Source organism: Emydura macquarii, unplaced genomic scaffold (genome assembly GCF_026122565.2).
Source record: "Emydura macquarii macquarii isolate MOO-44397 ecotype Brisbane River unplaced genomic scaffold, CSIRO-AGI_Emac_v2 contig_306, whole genome shotgun sequence".
Taxonomy (NCBI): Eukaryota; Metazoa; Chordata; order Testudines; family Chelidae; genus Emydura; species Emydura macquarii.
This window is the reverse complement of record NW_027130443.1, coordinates 13,966,806-13,986,692: the sequence shown is the minus strand read 5'-3', so window position 1 is coordinate 13,986,692 and position 19,887 is coordinate 13,966,806. Positions and strand designations below refer to the sequence as shown.

The 19,887-nt window shown below is 59.1% G+C and overlaps 1 protein-coding gene across 2 annotated transcripts; it reads left to right on the top strand.

Annotated features, from left to right (window-relative positions):
* Positions 1-774: 774 nt before the first annotated feature.
* On the top strand, positions 775-19,686 carry TMEM59L (transmembrane protein 59 like). Of its 2 annotated transcripts, none has more exons than XM_067560720.1 (8): positions 775-1,034; positions 5,775-5,880; positions 7,201-7,295; positions 14,089-14,235; positions 14,944-15,052; positions 16,235-16,346; positions 16,880-16,997; positions 17,270-19,686. In XM_067560720.1, exons 1-8 carry the CDS (start codon positions 891-893, stop codon positions 17,429-17,431), a joined length of 993 nt encoding a protein of 330 aa, XP_067416821.1. In that variant the 5' UTR covers positions 775-890; the 3' UTR covers positions 17,432-19,686. The 2 variants fall into 2 exon arrangements, with proteins under 2 accessions (XP_067416821.1, XP_067416814.1); XM_067560713.1 differs by having other exon boundaries at positions 16,235-16,347; positions 16,857-16,997.
* The last annotated feature ends 201 nt before the right edge of the window (positions 19,687-19,887 follow it).

The following is a 19,887-nucleotide window of genomic DNA, read 5'->3' as shown; positions in this document are numbered from 1 at the left end:
ACATCACAGCGCCAGGCCTGTACCTGGGAACACGCTGGGAGATCCTCTCCACCAAAGAGCCCAGGAAAGGCACCGCCCGTCCCCCAAACCCTCCCATCACACGTCAGCTCACGAGCGGCCCCTGGGCCCTCTTGGAAGACGACTGCCCCATAGGGGAGCATCTTTGCTAAGCAGGAGACGCCAAGACGTGAGATGGGCCGGTGGCTCTGACGTCCTTTCTGCCCTTCCACTCCAAGCAGGGAAACGCGGTAGCCCCATGGGGGCTGGGATGGGGTGTGTGTGTGTGTGTGTGTAGGGCTCTTGGGTACCATGGGGCCCATTGCCTTGGGGCCCAGGGCAAGATTTGTCCTGACAGTCTAGTGCACAAGGTTTACCCTTGCCCAGTTCTGACTGCCCCAAGTGACAGGAGCACCCAGCACTTCCTGGGGGAGGCTGTCCGTCTGTCTGCCTGTCCGTCCGTCCGTCCGTCCGTCTGCCTGTCCGTGTTTCCGTATAGCAGCTGCTGTACTCGCCGGGGCAGCCCGTTCTCTGCCTTTCCCTCGGTCTCTCCAGCACAGCCCCCCTTCGGTTTTCTTTTGCCCCATTCCAGCCCGGGGCTGCCCCGACCCTTTCCTCCCCCCGCCCGCCAGCGGAGGTGAGAGTTCGGGTCCCCTCGGGGCTGCACCATCCCCCCCGGGGAGGAAACGCTGGGGTGCAGGGCTCACCCCCCCCCGCGGCGATGCGATGGGCTGCTGCCCACACCCCCCCCTTCCTCCCTCCCTCCTCCTCCTCCTCCTCGCCCGTCTCTCTCCCAGGCTCCCTTGCTCGGTGCAACCGAGGCACGTCACGGGGCTGCCGCCACCGCTCGGCTCCGCTCCGCTCTCCCGGTGCCGGGCTGCCCGCGGCGCACCATGGCCGGCGGCTCCCCCCTGCCGCTGCCGCTGCTCCCGCTGCTCCCGCTCTGCCTGGCGCTGGCCGCCGCCGCGCGCCCCGACCCGCCGCCGCTGGGGGACATCGGCGCCTGCCGCCTGCGCTGCGGGCCGGGCGCCGCCGGGGTAAGCGCGGCTCGGCTCGGCTCGGCTCGGCTCGGCGGGGGGCGGGCTCTGGGGCCGGGGGGGGGGCTGTGTGCAAGAGCCATGCACCGGGGGGGGGGGGCTGATCCGCTTGCAATCCGCTGCCCCCGGCCCCGGAGCTTGCACCGGGGGGGCGCGGAGCCCCGTAATCGGGCGTTGATCCGCTGCGCCCGGCGGGTGCATGTCTGCGGCAGGGCCCAGGTTTGTCGTGGGGAAACGCGCCCCCCCCCCGCCTCTTTCTGCTCGTGCAGGTGTCGGGCCTTCCCGCCCCCCCCCCCTTAAACGGGGTCCGGGCCGGGCCGGGGGAGCCTGTTACTAGAAATAACAGCCGGTGAATCAAGGGAGGCGCTTCTCAGAGCGGGAGGGGGCAGGGCAGGGCAGAGGCGCTGTCCGGGGGCGGGGGCCGGGGCCGGCGGGCGAGGAAGGATGCTGCAGCTCGGCCCCGGGGCTGAGAAATTTGCTGTTCATCTATTTTATTGGGCGAGGCGCCAGGGGTCCAGTTAAAGAGCGAAAAGCCCGAGGCGGGGTCTGGCTGTGCGGTGCGGCCAGCACACCTGCGGGCTTTCCCACGGCTCCCCCTCCTCTCGCCTGGCCTGGCCTGGCTAAGCTGAAAGCTGCCTCTGCACCCCTCCCCCAGCCCCAGAGGTGCACCCCGAGCCAGAGAAAAGCCCTGCAGCCCTAGGGCACCTTCTTCTCCTTCCAGCAGGCAGCTTCCCCGGGGCGGTGGGGATGAGATGCGGACAGGGCCTTTTGGCTGAGAACTGTCAAACTTGTCTCGCTGGTGTAAGGGCAGCATTGGATGAAGCTGTCAATAGTGCTGCAGCCCATGGTGCTCTCAGGAAATGGCTTGAGTGTCAATAATCCGAGCTGCAATTATAAGAAGAACCACACAAAGCGTAAGAAAAACAACAAGGCCTGCAAATAGTAATAACAACTGAAAAAACCCCAGTTCTGGCTTCTAAGCCAATAGCTTCCAGATAAGCCCTTGGATCAGAGTCTGCCTAGCCTTTCTGTGATAAATGTCCCGTGGCCATATATTGGCATGTAGAAAAGGCCATTAAAGATCCATTGACCTATCCAAACACAGCAGGGGAAAAGCCCAAGTGATTGTTTTAAACCCAGTCACATTTTCTGCTTGTAAAAGCAGTTCAAAGGAGGGGGGGAAATGCCTGGGGTGACCAGACACTTACCATCCATAATACACCGATAATAATCCTCTAGTTAAAATATAATTGAAATAACCCCCACAAGTCATGGCATCCACTCCATCATTCATCAGGAAAGAAGAATCCGGTATTTTTCTTCCCAGAGTCGGTAACCTCTCCTTTGAAAATATATTGAACGGGATTATTTGCAGTCGGTGTCGTCCCCTTTCATCCAGAAATTGGAGCAACTTTGTTTGTGCAGCAACAAAAACTCCAAGCCCCAAGATTTTTCCATGTGCGGGTCGTGTCCATTTTAGCTTTTGTTTTCTGGTTCGTTGATTTGAATTCTCAAGAAGCAGTAAATAATGCTTCGGGGGAAGGATTTGCTCAAATGAACAGTTGCTTGGGGCGGGGGGGGGAGGATGGTGGCTGTTCTGGGTCGGTTTTTGTGCGTGCATGCGCATGTGTGAGAACACATGTTATTCTGAAATGGGAAGGTTGATTTCCAGCCGTGTAGGCTGCTTTCTGGTTAGCAGTGGTGCTCCGGAGGTGAGTGTGAGCAGCCCCTGTGAGATTCCGTCAATGAATGGGATCTGGGTGCAAACTGAAGACATTTTGCTAGGCTCCAGAACAACCTGATGTCTCGCAAAGACATGTTTAAAATGTAAAACCTGCTCGAAGTACATCTACTGCCAAAGGGAGAAGCCTAAAGCTGGACTTAGCAACTGGCCACACCCAGTTTGCACGGCGGCAGCTGCTTGCAGTCACCTTGCTGGGTTAATTCAGAGGTGCGGCTTGTAGAGACTACAGGTCCCAACATGCACAGTTCTGCGGAGATCTGAGTGTCTGTGCTGGAGCACTGCAGGCTGGGAGGGATCTGTCACCTCTGCCCACTGCACCTCCACCTTTAAAACAACCAAGGCAGCCTTGGGCTGTGCTACAAAATTCCCTGCGTTGCTTTTGCACCAGGCCTTGGCTGCCAGCGGTGTAGAGGAGAATGGAGGGGACAGGATGCTGGTGCAGTCCAGATGGATGCCAGCATCTGCTTCCTGTTGGAATAACCCCCCTGAGAGAGGACGTGCAAATAGCAGTGATTTCAGGGGGACAGCTAACGCCGTCAGCTGTAAACTGGGCCATTTGGGCTCTTCTGTTGTATCCCCTTGCGAGTGGCCGTGTGTTTGCCCAGACAAGCAGCGATAGACATTGTGTTTGCTTTAGTGACCCTGGAGAGCGCAGGGTTAAGATGCGTATCCCTCTCTTAGCAAGGATGGTCCTTCCCACCCCCACCCCCCTTCCTTCCCTAGGGCTTCCTTCAGGGTCAAGGCCAGGTGCATGGAGCCTCAAAGAGGAAGTGTAAAATGGATCTGTCTAAAGGCAGCTCACCAGCGATTTACCCAGCACCAGGTGACTGGCTGTGTCACGGCCTGCACACAGAGCTCAGCAGGGCCGGCTTTGTGCTGCCGAGCGAGGCTGGTGTCCCTCGCTGGCAGCACCTTGCAGGCAGACCTGTTAGAGGCGAATTGTGGGCTCTGCTCAGTGCCCTCCTGGCCCTGCAGCCCGTTCCACAGGCACAGGAACAGCGTTTGCAGCCTGACAAACGCCGGGCTGCTCTCCCATTGCCAGACATGGAGAAGCTCATGATTCATTCCTGGTGTTCTGTGCAATCCAGAGGTTATGAAGCTGCAGACCAAGGTAAATTGTGGGTCTTTGTCTGTCTGTCTTCAAATGCTGCCGTAGAAAAATACACACGGGGGAGAAATACACTCCCAGGCTGAGGGGTTGTTGAGCGTTTAGCGCCAAAAGACAGGCTGCTTAGAGATGGAACCTTTTGGAATAAAATCTCCCGCGGACTCTGAAAACGAAATACGCAGTTTCGTGGCTCCGTTTGCCAGCCAGCGCTCAGTTATTCCCAGGCATTTTCCTTTCTTGCCCTTGTTTTTGTTTTAGGTTTATTGTGGTTTAGTCTCATGCCGTGAGATCGTCGCACACATCGAGGAAAGTCATGGCAGCACTACTTACAGTCACTGATCCAGGGCCACCCTGACTTCCTCTAATCTTGCCTTAAACCTCACCTCTTCCACGGTGCCAACAGAATGCTCCATGGTGACCTGCAGCAGCTGCTTATCAGACTGACGGGAATCGCTCCCTCTCCCTGTGGGCTCCTGCCTGCTCTTTGTTGTGTCTAGTGTCTGTCTCTTGGCTGGAGCACTGGATAGGGACTCAGGTGACCTGGGTTCTATTCCTGGATCTGCCACGGGCCTATTAGATGACCCTGGGCAAGTCACTTCCTTGCTCTGTGCCCCGTTTTCCCCATCTGTAAAATGGGGGTAATGATACTGACTCCTTGGCAAATCTACTCATGAAAAGAGCTTGGTAGTCGTAACAGTACATGCTTTACTTTGGGGCAGAGACCTTCTTTGTGTTGTGCGTGTCCAGCCTCTACCACAATAGGCCTTGATCCCAGCCTGATCCCAGCACACATCAATAACGGTAACGCTCATAACGAGGGTGACTCAGTAATTCGCACGTGTGTAACGAGACCCGTGCCAAAGGCAGGACCTGAGCCGTGCTGCCGTGGACAGATGGGAATCCAGGTGAAATGCTATTACCTGGGAGGGCTCAGGGTCGGCCTGGCCCGGCCTTACATGGCTGCTGCTGGGTGAGGGTCTGGTCTGGAGGGGTGACTGCCGTGGGAGAATCAGGCCCTGGCAAAGGCAGCTGGCAGGGCGGAGGGAGCTCCGAGCTGCCCCGTTGTTGTGAAATGAAGAGGGTGCAGATTGCTGGGCGCAGACACAGGAGAAGGGTGCAGCAAACGGCACCTCGATTCTCTCGCTGAAGCTGCTGTGGGCTGTGTCTGTGGCCGCGCTCGCTGGCTCTGCTCCGTGGTAGGAGCCGTTGCTCTAGGGCTCTTCAGGATTCGGGGCGGGGTGTGAAGGTGGCTTCACAACTGTGCTCCCCCTGCAAAGACGTGCGTGCACAAATGCAGACCCCCGTGCTCGTGCACACCGAGTCTGTGAGTGTGAGTAACATCCTACCAAGAGCTGTCCTCGCCACGCTCCCGGTCCATAGCCCTCGTGCAGCCGGCTGTTTCCAACGTCGCTCGGAGTTTTCCAAGAGAAACGTCTGTGCTGTTGTAGGCTGCCTGCACAATGAGGGTCACACCAGTGAGAGCTGCAGGAGGCCTGCTCAGTCTCGTCTAGTTCATTCCTCTGGAGCCCTCTGCATGTTCCTTCCCTCCAGGATATGCTGCAGGGCCTCGTCCAGCTGGCTTTAAATCCTCAAGCACGGGGGTTCCACCACCTCTCCTGGGAGGCGATGGCACCACGACACGGCGCTAGGTCTTGCTGCTCATGTTCCATTGCTAGGGAGGAAGGACCCGGAGGTGGCGTCAATGATCCAACCGGCGGGGTCCTGGCCCCCTGCAGCGGATTGTTCCCCCCGCCCCTTCCCTGCGGCCCCAGTCCCAGAGCACAGCTGGGTCCCCAGGGGTCATCGGGGTATTGCCAACTGCCAGTTATTTACCGGGGGGCTGGGGTGCAGCCACTGCACTGTGTGTTGTGCCTCTTTCTCTCTCCAGGACGCTGTGCTCAACGCCTGTTACCGAGGATGCCGGCTGTTCTCCATCTGTCACTTTGTGGATGCGAGCGCTGAGCTGAACACAACCAGAGCCGAGTGTGAATCAGGTACAGCACGGCGCAGCCGATCAGCTTTCCCTCCCCTTCCCCCTGCGGCCCCCTCAATTACATTATCCAGAAGTGGCTTCTCCACTTATTCCTGTCAGGACTCAGGTTGTTTCTGCTCCTTCTGAGCTTCCAGACAAACTTCCCCGGACGTGATGCACCGGCCGTGCCCCTCGGGGCCGGCTCCGCTCGCTCCCGGGTGCGAATCGAGACGGGGCTGGTGGGAGCTGGAGCGTCACGTGGGCACAAGGCCCCAAATGAACTCATTAGGGCTGCGAGCACAGCAAATACCGAGGGGATTAATAATGGTCAGACCGTGATTTCAACCTCTTGACGGGAGGATCCTCTGCTGAGGCCAACACCCGCCCACTCCTCACTCCCGTAGCCAGGCAGCCGTGAAGCTGAATCTCTCCAACAGAAGCAGTCGCATTCCCCTGGCCAGGCTGATTGCTGTCCAGCGAGCTTCCGGTGCCATGTGAGCAAACCGGGCTTCCTCCCGGGCCCAGTGACGACTCACCAGCCCCACCCCCGGTGCCTTTTGTCACAAGGGATCCCGAAGCACTTTGCAGCTGCGCTGAGCTCTGGGGCGGGGCGGGGCAGACCGTGTTTGGCACAAGGGAGGGTGGACTTCGAGCCGAGGCTGTTTGGGCAAAGCCCCTGCGCCTGTGGAAAGCGCTCTGGGGTCTTTAATGTTAGACAAAGCCTCAGGGTCTAAGGTATCGCACGAACCTCCCCCCAACTCCACCCCACCCCATGCGGCTGGGATCTCAGTGTAGCTGCATTAGAAGAGGGCTGAGCCCCTCCTGTGGGTTTCTGGCTCTGGGGGTTTCCCAGCTGAAGTTGAGACCCCCCCCGGGAACATTGGACCAATTGCCATGATTGGCCGTTCTTCGGGTGGAAATAAACGAGGCCACGCAGCCCATCAGGACCTCTCCTGTGCGTGCCCCGCTGCTCAGCCCAGGGGCCTGGCTCTGACGGGGATGGCGCCGACGTGCTGTTGAAAGGGGCTTGGCTGACGGACTAGCCCAGGCACTGGCTGTTCGAGGCGGAGCCGAAATGGGTTTGGTGGGTCTCATGGTAGAGCACCATGTGCAGCGGCTCTCTGTGCCGGAGAGGCCCAGCCCTGGAATAGCACTGAGAGCTGCCCCTGGGAGCCCGGGGCTAGGACAGCGGGGGGGGCTGTGCGTCAGGACTGACGCTGCGCTCCGCCTGGTTCTGGGCCGTGCCGTCAGCCCCTGCTTGTCTTGAGCTCCGAAGTCGCTCGTGTCCGAGGGCTGCAGGGGGCCGGGGCCCTGACCGTTCCCTTCCCCTGCTCTCTTGCAGCTTGTATCGAAGCCTACGGCAACGCCGAGGAGCAGTTTGGCTGCACGACTGGATGCAGGAAGCAGCTGCCCGAGACGCAGAGCCGGCCAGACAAGGTGTCCGCCTCCTCTTTCACTAGTGCGAAGGGGCTCAGATGCCAGGGTGAGGGGCCTGAAAAGAACAGATGGTGGTGGGAGATCAGCACCAGCAGAAGGCCCCTCCCGTCTCCTGCTCAGGGAAGCCAAGGAGCTGAAGGAGCGTCAGTCTCCTGCCCAGGGAGCTCCCACGGCTAGGATGGCCCACGGCTCCTGGGCAGAGGATGAGAGCCAGGGTCCAATCCAGGCGGGGGCTGGAAGCCAGCTGTGGCTCATCTCCTCTCTGCCTGGGGAGCTGATTGTCTGGCCACAGATTGGGAGAGCTCGCCCCTCGGCTGGGACAGCTGGGGGGGATCTGGAATGGGGTCGGGGGTTGATTGCACCTGGACTGGAGCGGCCCCCCCTGCAGACAGAGCCCTGCCCATTCCGGGGTCATTGAGGCAGCGAGTGACAGCCAGGTTGCAGGGCAGTAACAAAACGGCTGTGTCCTACGGAGACCTGGGTCATGACTCTTGCCGGGCAGTGGCTCTCCTCCGCCCAGCTCGGGAGGATCCCCGTGGAATGGGGTGGGCAGCGAGTCACGCCGAGGCAAGGGGTGGGCGAGTTGGGTAGAGGGCTGTGACCTTCCTTGCCATGTCGGGAGGCGGGCCAAAGCCAAGAGAGCTTTGCCACTGGCACCGGGTGGCCCAGGGTGCCGTAGACGTACAGAGCTGACAGTCTGTCCTGGAGAAAGACGATCCACTGGGCAGCCAAGGGAACCAGTGCTGGGGTGGGGGGGGTCTATGGATGGAGTTACAGGAAGAGTTTGCCCTGCCCCCTCTGTCTGGACTCTGCATCCCGGAGGTGCGTGGGGCAGAGCGGAGGAAGGGCACATGGACGATGCACTGATTCCGCCTGGCAGGAATGCATGGAAGCCCCCGTCCGGCAGTACGTTCTCCTGTCTTCCTTTCCCTTCTTCCCTTGGGATTGTTAGTGCGTTTAATGCTGGTAAAAGGTGCACCAGGAAAGAACGACCGGACCCCACTGAGTTCAAAGGGCTGCGGCCTGCCCGGGTCCCCTCTAGAAATGCAGCGGGTGGATCTGGATGCAGTCCCAGGGCGCGTGATGAGAGCACTTGACCTTGTTTCCCCTTCTTTCTGGTCGTGGTTCAGGGTTGGCGCCAGTGCCCCTGTGTGCCCGTGCAGAGGTGGGGGTGTAATCAGATTAGCCGTGTCCAGAGCCGCGGAATGGGAAGTAGCACAAGTACACATTTTCTGGAAACCGGATCAGAGAGAAAACCAGCTAATCGGATTAGAGCTCCGTGTTCGGTTAGTCCCCGGAGGCGGACGCTCGTGCATGTGGGCAGAAGGCGGGGAAGGAAAGGGCTGGGAACATCCCCATGCAAGTGAGTCATGGTGCACCTGTTCCAGAGGCAGCCAGACACAGAGGTGCTGTGTCCTCAGAGCCACGGTCAGGGAGCATCATCTGGCCATTAGAGCAGAGAACAGGGAGACAGGACACCTGGGTTCTCGGCCTGTCCTTGGAGGGGATTGGTATCTAGTGGGCCGAGCAAGGGACTGGGAGATAGGACTCCTGGCTCTGGGGCTGCTGTCTAGTGAGCGGAGCAGTGGGGGCAGGGAGGCAGGACTCCGGGGTTCTATTCCTGACCCTTGGAGGATATTGTTACCCGTCTAGCACCTAGAGTGGAGGACTGGGAGACATGTGTCACAATTTCAGGGTAACGGTCCCTCGAGGGCCCCCACTGAAAGGTTTCTGGCTCTCAGCCATCACCTCTCCATGGTGGAGCCCTGGGCCTCGCTCCCCTCTGACTGGGGGTTCAGGCTGCACAGCTCCCCGATTGACACTGTGAGATCCCCAGCAGGCCAAGCTGCCTAAAAGGCCAGTGTCTGTGCTGTGCTTTGCTTTCTCTCGGAGGGCTATGGCCAGCGAATCGCCAGCAGTTACCACCCAGCTCCTGCCCGGCAAGTGCCTTTATCCTCATGGGTTAAAAGCATTACAGAGAAAGCACCTAAACCCAGTGATGGAGATTCCACAACCTCCCATGGCAATTTATTCCAGTGATTAACCACCTGACAGTTGGAAAATTTTTCCTGATGTCCAACCTAAACCGCCCTTGCTGCAGTTTAAGCCCATTGCTTCTTGTCCTGTCCTCAGAGGTTCAGGAGAACAAGTTTTCTTCCTCCTCTTTGTAACAATCTTTTATGTACTTGAAAACTCTTATCGTGTCCCGACTCAGTGTTCTCTTCTCCAGGCTAAACAAACCCCATTTTTTCAATCTTCCCCCAGAGGTCAGGTGGTCTAGACCTTTCATCGTTTCTGTTGCTCTTCTCTGGACTTTCTTGTTTGTCCACATCTTCCCTGGAATGTGGTGCCCAAACTGGACACAATCCTCCAGCTGAGGCCGTATCACACGGAGTTGAGCAGAAGAATCACAACACTCCTGCTGACACAGGCCAGACCGAGGGTTGCTTTGTTTGCAGCAGTGACGCTGTTGACTCATATTTACCTTGTGATCCACTATGACCCAGATCCATTTCCGCAGCTCTCCGTCCTCAGCAGCCATTTCCCATTTTAGAATCACAGAAGATGAGGGCTGGAAGGGACCTCAGGAGGTATTTATTCCAACCTCTGCTCAAAGCAGGACCAACCCCAACTACATCATCCCAGCCAGGGCTTTGTCAAGCCGCACCTTAAACACCTCTAAGGATGGAGATTCCACCACCTCCCTAGGTAACCCATTCCAGTGCTTCACCTCCCTCCGAGTGACAAAGTTTTGTACGTGTGCAACTGATTGTTCCTGCCTAAGTGCAGCACTTTGCATTTCTCCTGAGTGAACTTCATCCTGTTTCCTTCAACCCATTTCTTCAGTTTGTCCAGATCATTTTGCACACGCGCACACACACACAGACGCACACGCTCCAGGCAAACACCATACAATGTGGTCTCCCAAAAGCAGAGCAGGCGGTTGCCCTGTCTGTCACCCCATTCACCTCCCACTTCTGCTCCAGCCGTGGCAGAGCCCCTTGGTATCCATGGTCCGGAGCCGTTGCTCAGCGCCCAGCTCAGCCGATCTTGGGCCAGACCCTCCCCCCGCCCCGCCTGAGCTGGATGCAAGCCAGCACCTCCCTGACCCTTTGCTCCTCATTCACCTGTGCCCTTGGAGGCTCTGTTTCGCAGTCGCAGGATCTCTCCTGTTCCAGAGCGTGAGGAGGCTGCCTGGAGGGTAGGGGGCAGGGAGCAAAGCCCCTCGTTGGCCCTGTCTGTGTACAGCTCCCTGCACCTCTGCCCGGCTGCATCGTGGGGAGCTTTTGTCTCCTTCGGAAGCCTGGTGGATTCACAGGGTGGAGGTGGGCCAGAAGGGCCGATGGCCTGCTCTGGGGTGGCAGATTGTAGGGTGCTGCGTGCGTGTGCTCAGCACCTGCTCCCCGGGATGTGGAGTGTTGTGCTAGGAGCCACGTGGCCCCCCTGCTCCTCCACGCAGACACGTGAGTGTTCCCTTGGGAGCTGTGCTCAGGGCCTGGCCGCAGGAGGATCTGTGCTCGCCCTCCCCTGGCGGGGGCTCCGCAGCCATCTCACGGGGGCTGTTGATGGGACTGCCCCACGGACGAGGTCTGGGGGCCTGGACGGCCGCCCTTTGCTGCCCTGCATGCGGAAACGTGGGCAAGAGAGCTGCGGGGGCCTGGCAGCTGGGACCACTGCGGTGGATGTATCTGTGCTGACAGCTGCCACAGCCGCGCGGCGTGTTGCTGCAGACGGGCTCAGAGGAGCGAGCGGCCGTGCCTGGCAGCGGGGAGAGGGTGTCGCTCCTGGCCAGATGTGCTGGTGGTTCTGGTGTCCAGGACAGCTGCTGCCACTGTGCACAGAGCCCCACTGGACACCAGGCGGGTTTATACCCAGGAGCTGTTCCGGTGACAGAGCTGGGGCCAATAACAAGGAGGCTGTTTAGATTTTAAAGAGACTGGGAGGCAAGTTGTGTCCCAGAAACCCCAGGAGGGGGGAGCGCTGTGTGTTCTGATCCCAGCTGACCTAGCCCCTTTGCTGACAGCAGAGGCAGCGAGAGCTAGTGGGCAGAGCACAGCATGGACACCTGGGCGGACGTTTCAGCCTGCACTTCAGGAAGACAAAGTCAATTGGTCTCCCTGCAGGCCCATCATGCATTGTTCAAAGCCTTTCCACTGTAATGGACACACCTTCCACGCCACCTCCCCGCCGGCCGGCAGTCCTCTCCCACACCCACCGTTTGGGAAGTGGTGGGACAGATCTGCACAGTATGGTGCTTCCTCTCCTTTCTCACATGCTGCGATGAGCAGCGAGATTGGATCTGGGTTAGCACCCATTGAAATGGACGGGACAATGTCCATCTTGGAGCTATTGGGTCAGGCTCTCTGCAGACTCAGGCAGGTGTCGCTGCATCCTTTACGCTCACTTCACCTTTTGAAGATTTTCCTTCCATCCGTAACAGCTAGAGGCTGACTTCCTTTTTAAAATGAAAGCTAAGACTCTGGGGGAGAGAGAAGAGGTCTGTCTATGTCCCCCAGCTACTTCCTCATGCCCCCTGTCAGGGTACACCTTGCCCATTGGGCAAGACTGCTTTAGTGCTTCCCAGCCCCCCAGAGGTGCTGGCATGGTTGCAAACTGCACTGAAAAGGAAAACCGTAGCGCCCGTTTGCCATTTCTCCTTCTTGACATCTCTCCCTTTTCACTCACTGCACACTCAGCAGAGCCGCTGGCCGAAGTTGGGGGAGGCTGTGAAAACCCCTCTTAGGCTGCCCGTCCGAAGCACAGACTCCGGTCAGTTGTCCCCCTTTATTCAACTGCCCCACGTCCAGCTTGCCAGCAGATGGCAGCAGCAGTGCGCAGCACCCCCACCATGCAGTGTCAATGCAGCCTGGAGCTGCAGTCCTGTTGGGGCAAGCTGCTTTGTGCAGGGCATTTTGAATCCCTGCAACCTCCGATCTTTGCAGCCCCTCGCACCGCAGTGAAAAACACTGGAAAATATCTGACAGCAAAAAGGGTCTTTGCTTCTTTCATGGCCTTGTCGTTTCCCCCTCCGAGAATCCTGCCTGCACGGCACATCTTCAGGACACTGATGTGCACCAGGTACCTGGTGAGACAGTGGAATAGTCCAGCGGCGCGCGTGCTCGCAGTATCACTCTTCACTTCGCAGGGAGCGGAGCGGTCTGGGCCGCTGGCGACAGAACCGCCCAGTGCAGGGCTGTTGTGCTGTTCAGGGAAATCATAAAAGGCAGATTCATCACGTTCTGCTGGGCCTGCCATTGATTTGGGGTAGGCTGGGGGTTGCCTTTGGATTCCCAGGATGGGAGGTTCTGATCTGTGATTATGCCAGGCTCCCTGGGTTTTGATTGGTTATCCCTTTCTCCGCCTCGTCTCCTTCTGCAGTTCATTGATTCAGCTTTTGCCCAAGTAATTGAGTTAGGCTTTGGCCCGAGGGAGAGGTTTTCATCTTGGCAGGATGACTTTCTGCAGTAAGGAACAAGGATCAGGCATGGGGACACGGTGCCTCCTCTGTAGCTTCTCAGCCCCGGATCTCAAAGTGCTTTCTACTAATTAACGAACGAACCCCTGGGAAGCTGGTAACAAGCATTAAAGATGGGGAAACTGAGGCATGGAGAGGGCCATGACGTGCCCAAGGTTGAACACAGAATCAGTGGCAGAGGTCAGTGTTTTTCTTTGTGACAAAGAGTTTGGCTGTGTCAAAGTGGCAGCTGTCCCTGGAAAGGGAATGCGCGTCTGTCCCTGCTTCCCTGAAAGAACGGGGAGGGGGAAACTCTGTTAAAGGTCATGTCCCAAACGAGATTCCAAGTGTTCCCTTATTCCATGAATTCCACCCAAAGCGGTTTCCCTTTGGATTGCTGGGCCAGCAGGCAAAGCAGATTTACGCATAATAATCAGCTACAGAATCTGACCTATTTATTTCCTGTGTGCGCCTCTGACCGTCTGAGGCGCTCTGGCATCCCCAGCTTGGAAAACGTTGGATGTCCGTGGCAAGGAGCAGCCAAGCACATTCCAGCAGGGTTGCTTTAAAAAATAACAACCTTGAAGAGAGCCAAGAATCCAGGGCACGGATAAGCTGCCAGGAGAGAAACGCCCTCGGCACCTCGGCTCCTGCACTCCTCGTGTTTAAAACATTTTCACGTCTGTTTAGTGCTGGTGGAAGGAGCTGGGCCGGCAGCCACGGAGCCTGCAGCCCCCGTTTATCCCCAGCGCCCCCCGCCAGGGCGTATTGACTCTGGTCTGATGGGGCCCCCCCAAGCTCAGCCTCTGCGTCCCGCTCAGCCCTGGGTTTTGCAGCGAGGCCAGCAGCACTAACGGTCCTTTGAGGAGGCGCAGAGGCGTGTGCAGTGGGACCTAGACCGAGCCCCACCAGCGCATTTCATGCCAACCACTGACCCGGACTAGACTGAGGTCTGTCGTCTTCTGTCCCCCTTACGGTAATATCTGAGCGACTCCTTCCGTCGAGGGATTAACCCTGGCGGTGCAGGGCTGCGATCCACGTTGCACAACTGGGAAACTGAGGCATAGAGAGTCTCAGGGACTTACCCCAAGTCACAGAGCTGGGAATTGAGCCTAGGTCTCCCACGGTCCGGGCGAACGCTCTAACCACTAGACCATCCTTTCACTCTCAGGAGCGCTGCGGTGGGCCGTACAGCAGAATCTGGCCAATATACCCCGCTGCAGAGCTCTGAGCTGCCTCTCCCGTGCGCTGGGGAGCCGGGGTGAGGTGGGGTGGGGGAAGGCGACGGGGGGGCTCCCAGCGCAGCGAGCTGATGGTCTCCTCTGTGCTGGTTTACAGAATCTGGAGCTGCAGCCAGTGCCCTTCTCCGTCTTTGACTTGGTCTCCAGCTTCTGCAGCGACATCGTCAGCTCTGCCCAGAGCTTCATCTCCTCCACCTGGACCTTCTACCTGCAGGCAGATGACGGCAAAGTGGTGGTGTTCCAGGTAGGGCAGGCTCAGGCCCTGCATGGCTCTGGGAGCAGGGAACAGAACCCCAGGCTTCAGGGCAGAACTGATTGCTGCAGGGGGTCAGGAAGGGATTCCCACTTATCCCACCGGTGCTGAGCATTTCACCAGTGACCAGGTACATTTACCTTTCTGCGAAGCATCAGGGATTGGCCAGAGCCAGGAATGGGGCCAGTGGTCTGGTGGGCCGGGAGGCAGGATACTGGGCTACGAGATGGAGTCATGCCCTGACTGGCAAGCTAGACTGGCTTCGAACAGGCCTGCGTGCATGGGCCGCAGACAGACTAACGTGTTTTGCGCACCGTCTCTGAGTGTCGTCCCGCGCCGAGACCCTGTGCCGAGGTGACCCGCCCCTGGGAAGTACAAGGGACAGACAGAAAGGCTGACGGACAAACCAATGGGCCAAGCCGTGGTGGCGGGCCCTGTGTCCCTACAATAATAAGGATCATTGTCTGGGTCTGACAGTGCCTGGGGCAGTCACTGAGTCGGGCCCCGCTGTGCCAGGTGCTGCCCAGACGCAGCGAGCGGGTGTCTCTGTGGTAATGCAGCCCCTCAAAGACCCACGGGCCCGCAGTTGGGCCTGAGCTTCCCCTCTTAGGCCAGCCCTGCCCCCACAGGAGGTTTCGGGGTTTGGTCACTAACTGCGTTTTCGTCCTTTTCGTTCCTTTCTGAACGCCGGCCCCTCAGTCCCAGCCTGAGATCGAGTACCCAGTGCCCGAGGTCCCTGCGCCCCAGTCGGACCTGGGGGAGAAGTCCTGGCCCGTCTCCAGCCCTAACACCCTGAAGCCCCATGCAGGTGAGCCAGGGACAGTGCGTGGGGCCCGTCAGGGCGAGGGGCCGGGAGCTGCTGGAAAGGGGCTTCCAGCTCTGAGCTGGTTTCTCTAGAGCAAAACAAATAACCCACCCCAGGCTGTGACTGTACACACTTGTGTACACACACACACACCCCGGGCTGTGACTGTACACACTTGTGTACACACACACACACCCCGGGCAGTGACTGTATACACTTGTACACACTTGTGTACACACACACACCCCGGGCTGTGACTGTACACACTTGTGTACACACACACACACCCCGGGCTGTGACTGTACACACTTGTGTACACCCACAGCCCGGGCTGTGACTGTACACACTTGTACACACACACACCACAGCCCGGGCTGTCACTGTACACACTTGTACACACACACCACAGCCTGGGCTGTGACTGTACAAACTTGTACATACACACACACCACAGCCCGGGCTGTCACTGTACACACTTGTACACACACACACACACACACACACACACACTCCGGGCTGTGACTGTACACCCTTGTGCACATTTGTACACATCCACACCCTGGGCTGTGATTGTACACCCTTGTGCACATCCACACCCTGGGCTGACTCGCAGGACAGGCCCAGATCTGATAGCCTGGTGTCTGCCTCTGCCAAGGGGGGGCTTCTACTCGGGGGGCAGACCCCACCCAGTGCCCCGCCCTCTGCCACTGAGCTGGGACCAGAACCCCTGTGCTGGGAGCTTCCACACACAGTGCCGAGGTTTCACCCTGACCTGGGGGACCAGCACGAGGCTTGGGGGGTGGATCTGTGCTGTGGACACCTGGCTGTGGGAGACCAGACAGGCCCCACCAAACTCGTTGCGTATGGGCCCCTGTGCAGGCGCAGCATTCGCTCGCGGCGTTCCAGTGGCGGGCGGGGTCTGTCTGTGCCCAGCCTCGGGGAGCCCACTTTAAAGCCAGGTTGTAAATGCAATGGAGTGACCGTTATGGCTCAGTCCCTTTGGGGATGGTCTTCTTCTCGGCTATTATAAAGTAAACCAGGTCAAGGTCCCTTTGTCCCCTTTCCTACCCCCCTTCTGGGCCTTGGCATACGAGCAGCTGCCCCTGGCTTCACTGGGGACACGGATGGCTGTGCCCAGCCTGCTGCGGAAGGGGAGTCATGTGGGCTGGGCTGTCATCCTGCCAGGTCCCCAGGAAAAGCTGGAGAAACCCCCCATGAAAGAGCCGAAGAGCAAAACCAAAATCCAGCACCTGGAGATCCAGCAACCAGAGCACGACTTCCTGGGCTGCATGTCCAAGTAGGTGCAGACCTGGCCCCACGGTGAGGGGGAGCAGAGAAAGAGCCAGAACAAAAAGGCCTGGCAAACGGGGAGGGATATGGGGTGGGAGGAAAGGGGCCAGAGGGCTAGAAAGGGGTTGGGGGAGGTGGAGAGATAGTGAGGTGGGGATAAGGATTTCCATTGCAGAATAAACCACCCTAGCAAAATTGTACTAGCAGGGGGCGGGGTTATCTGGTCGGGGGCGGGGTTATTTGGTAGAGGGGCGGGGTTATCTGGTCAAGGGGCGGGGTTAGCTGACCACAGGTGAGACTGCAAAGGGCATCCTCCATGGAGGAGGCAGGTTGGTAGCGGGAGCAAAGGGCCAGACATCAGCAGCGTCACTGAGAGTTTGGCCATTGATCCCGAGGGACTGGCTCTCCGTTGCCTAGGGGTGGCCGATTCAGCCAGGGGAAATCCTCCCCTCGCTGGCCAGCTCTGAGCCCCCTTCCTGCCGTGGTGCCCGGCCATAAACTCGTCCTCTCTCTTTGGCGGGGGGCGGTGGGGTGCTACAGGCGCTCGGGCCTTCCTCGCTGGATCCTGGCTGCCTGCCTCTTCCTCTCCATCATGGTGATGCTGTGGCTGAGCTGCGCCAGTCTGGTGACCGCCCCGGACCAGCACGTCAAGACCCAGGTACGGAGCCAGCCTGGGGCAAACTCAGGTGCAGATTCCACTGAGCAGGGACCTTGCCCTGAACCCAGCCCCAGCCTCCTGGGGGATGCCCAGGTGGGCTGGGAGCATTTCGTACCCGTTGCCCAGCCCAGCCCCCTGCAGTGATACGTCCTTTTCTGCTGCCACAGCCCCTCCGCCCCAGCCTCCCTGAGACAGCACCCAAGGGGGCAAGAGGTGGGCATTCGCCCGGCCTCCGTGCTCTGTTACCGACTGCTGGCACGACTGTCTTCCAGCCGCTGAGCATTAACGGCGACAAGGAATATCTGGAGGACCTGGATGGCTCGGCCCCCTTTTCTCTGCACCCCGTGATCGCCGTCACCATCTGCCCAGCGGAGGACAGCGAGGAGGCTGGCCCGCTGCCAGTCAAGGTGGATCTGGACAAAACCATGCTCTAGAGCCCCCGCCCGCCGGCTTCTCATCTCCATGCCTTATTTCCTGTGAACATTTTCATGCCACCCTCCCCCCTTCGTTTTGATTTGCCTTCCTGCTTTCTGCTGTTTTAAAACCCATCACCGCACTGTGCTGGAAGATAACCGTCCCGGCCCGGGGGGGCCCTCTGCTCCTGGCTCCCCCTCCATCCACTGTCCTTGTGTTCTCCTCCTCCCTGTTCACAATCCCAGCCGCAGCAGGGAGCAGTGCCGGGGGGCGGGATCTGGGCAGGGGGCATTTCTTGCCTCGTGTCTCCGGCCCCTGGCTTGGAGCAGCGGGGACGGAATAGGACATGGCTGGACCGAGTCAGATGACTGGTGAGAGCAAAGATGGGGGGCACTGGTGGGACAGGGGGAGAGCGCGGCCTGCATAGGGGACGGGCAGGGGGAGCACAGGAACTGGAGTGGCAGCCCCTGTCTGGAACAGGGAGCTGTGGGTGGTGGAGAAATCCCTGGAGTTTCACAGCAGAGCCCTCGCTTGGCCGCGCAGCCTCGGGGCAGCTGGCTTGGCAGCGGTAGAAATGGGAAGGAATTGGTTGGTACCTGGTGGGGAGAGGATGTGGCCGTGGGGTGTCTCCGGCTCTCGGGTCACCTTCCCCGGAGGCTGCGCGGGTTGGATGCACCTGTGGGGTGGGTCCGAGGAGAGGTTCTGGCCCCGGGATGCTGTGAATTGAGCCAGCCTCGGTAAGTGCAGCAATGTGCTGCCGCCTGGGCAGACCCGATGAGATGCGCTGTGCCCACGTGAAGGGTTTGCGTTGCTGCAGCGCTGTCTGGCCAGCTAGGGTAAATCCAGCAGACAGGCAGGGCCCCAGGGTGACTCCTCAGAGGCAGGCAGTGTCAGTGTCTGCAGGTGTCAGGGAGCTGCCAGGACTCTCCTCCTACCATGGACGGACGGACGTGGTGTCTGTCTGGTCGTCGCCAGCCCATTCTCGGTGCAAGGAGAGCTGCTGGCTGCGGAAACCGCCACCCAGCCAGGAGCAGCCTTGCTCTGAGCTGGATGCTGAGGAAGTTCCCTCTGGCCTCCAGGTCTGGTGCTGCTGTGATAGCGGGCGGGGTGGGGACCCCGGGGGGAGATGTTTGCATCCCCCCGGCCCGCCTGGCCTGCGGCGCTTTAGCTAAGCTCAGAGGCTGTTGGGAGCTCCCCGGTGCCTGTTCCCGCCACGTCTCCGGGTTCCCCAGCGGGGACGACGCTGCTGTGGAAAGGCCGGTGGCAGGCCCCTGCGCCATGGCGTTGGAGCCGACTCAAGCCATTGCCCAGCTGGGCACCTAGCCCCACTGCCAGCCCCCTAACACCAGCTCACCCAGAGCTCCGACATTGCCGGGGGGGCGGGGGGGAGGGCGATTCTGAGCCAAACCCCCGGGGGCCCGGACCAAGTCTCTGCACCGCAATTCCCCCTTTGGCTGTAACTGCTCTGCATGGTGACTGTGCTCCCGTGGCCAGGCAGGGGGCCGGGGGGGCCAGTCTCACGGCTGATCCATATCACTGGGTTCCACCTGTCGTTTCTTTACGGTGTTTTTGTGCTGGCCTGTGGGCTGCTGTCCCCGGGGCACTTTGCATGGGCGCTCGCACTGCGACAGCGGGGAAGCTGGGCAGCAGGAAATCCGCTCATCTGTCCCTTTGCCTAACGCTGTCTGTATAGATTAACTTATTGCCTTCCACGCCCTCCCCTTGGTTTTTGAAGCTATATCGATAGTGAACCTTTCCGCTGACGCTGCCTCATGTCACTGGGTCCTGTAGATTGTTATTGCAAAGAGAGAGACTCTTTCATCCTCCCCCCTTCGGATTTCTGTATCGTTCTGTATCACTTTAACGTGTGCAACGTAGCTGGTTTTTGGCAAGTGGGAGGGCAATGGGGTGGGGCCGGGATATTTTGTGTACGTGCTGGGATCCAGCCCACGATTTTGCATTCGAGCTCTCTGGCAGATCAGCTCAGTCTCAGGCTAGGTGGAGTTTGTGGTGTCGTCCTGGCAGGCACGTCCTAGCCAGCTGGGCCTCTCTGCTGATGTTCCCGTAGCGGAAAGCCCTTCGAGGCTGTGGCTCCGAGGGGAGCTGGGTGGAAGTAGGGTGGGGGGACGGAGAATCATCTGGGTATCCGTGTCTGTCCTGAACTGCTGGAGCGAGATGGCTTGTTGTTTTTATCTACAAAATAAAAGCTGTGGAAGGCGCGTGGAGCTGGCTGGGAGGGGGTGGAGAGGACTGGAAATAAAGGTTTGTAAAGGAACCAGCCGGGCTCGTGGCTTTATTGGGGACAGGGGGGAAGGGGCAGAGGCTCCCCATGGAGGTGCACAATGGGGAGTGCAGTGAACCAGTTAAACCCTTCTCCACCCGCCCCCCAAGAGACAGGCAGCTAAAGAAAGGTCTCTGCTGAACATGAACAGATATTTTCTGGGTAGGAAAACCTCCATCCCCCCAGCCCAACGAG

Bases quoted from the DNA above. Each gene is read 5' to 3' on its own strand.
- TMEM59L (XM_067560713.1), top strand. From the start codon at position 891: ATGGCCGGCGGCTCCCCCCTGCCGCTGCCGCTGCTCCCGCTGCTCCCG. The intron at 7,296-14,088 runs GTGTCCGCCTCC...GCTGGTTTACAG, and splicing joins CGCAGAGCCGGCCAGACAAG to AATCTGGAGCTGCAGCCAGT. The intron at 16,348-16,856 runs TAGGTGCAGACC...CTCTCTCTTTGG, and splicing joins TCCTGGGCTGCATGTCCAAG to CGGGGGGCGGTGGGGTGCTA.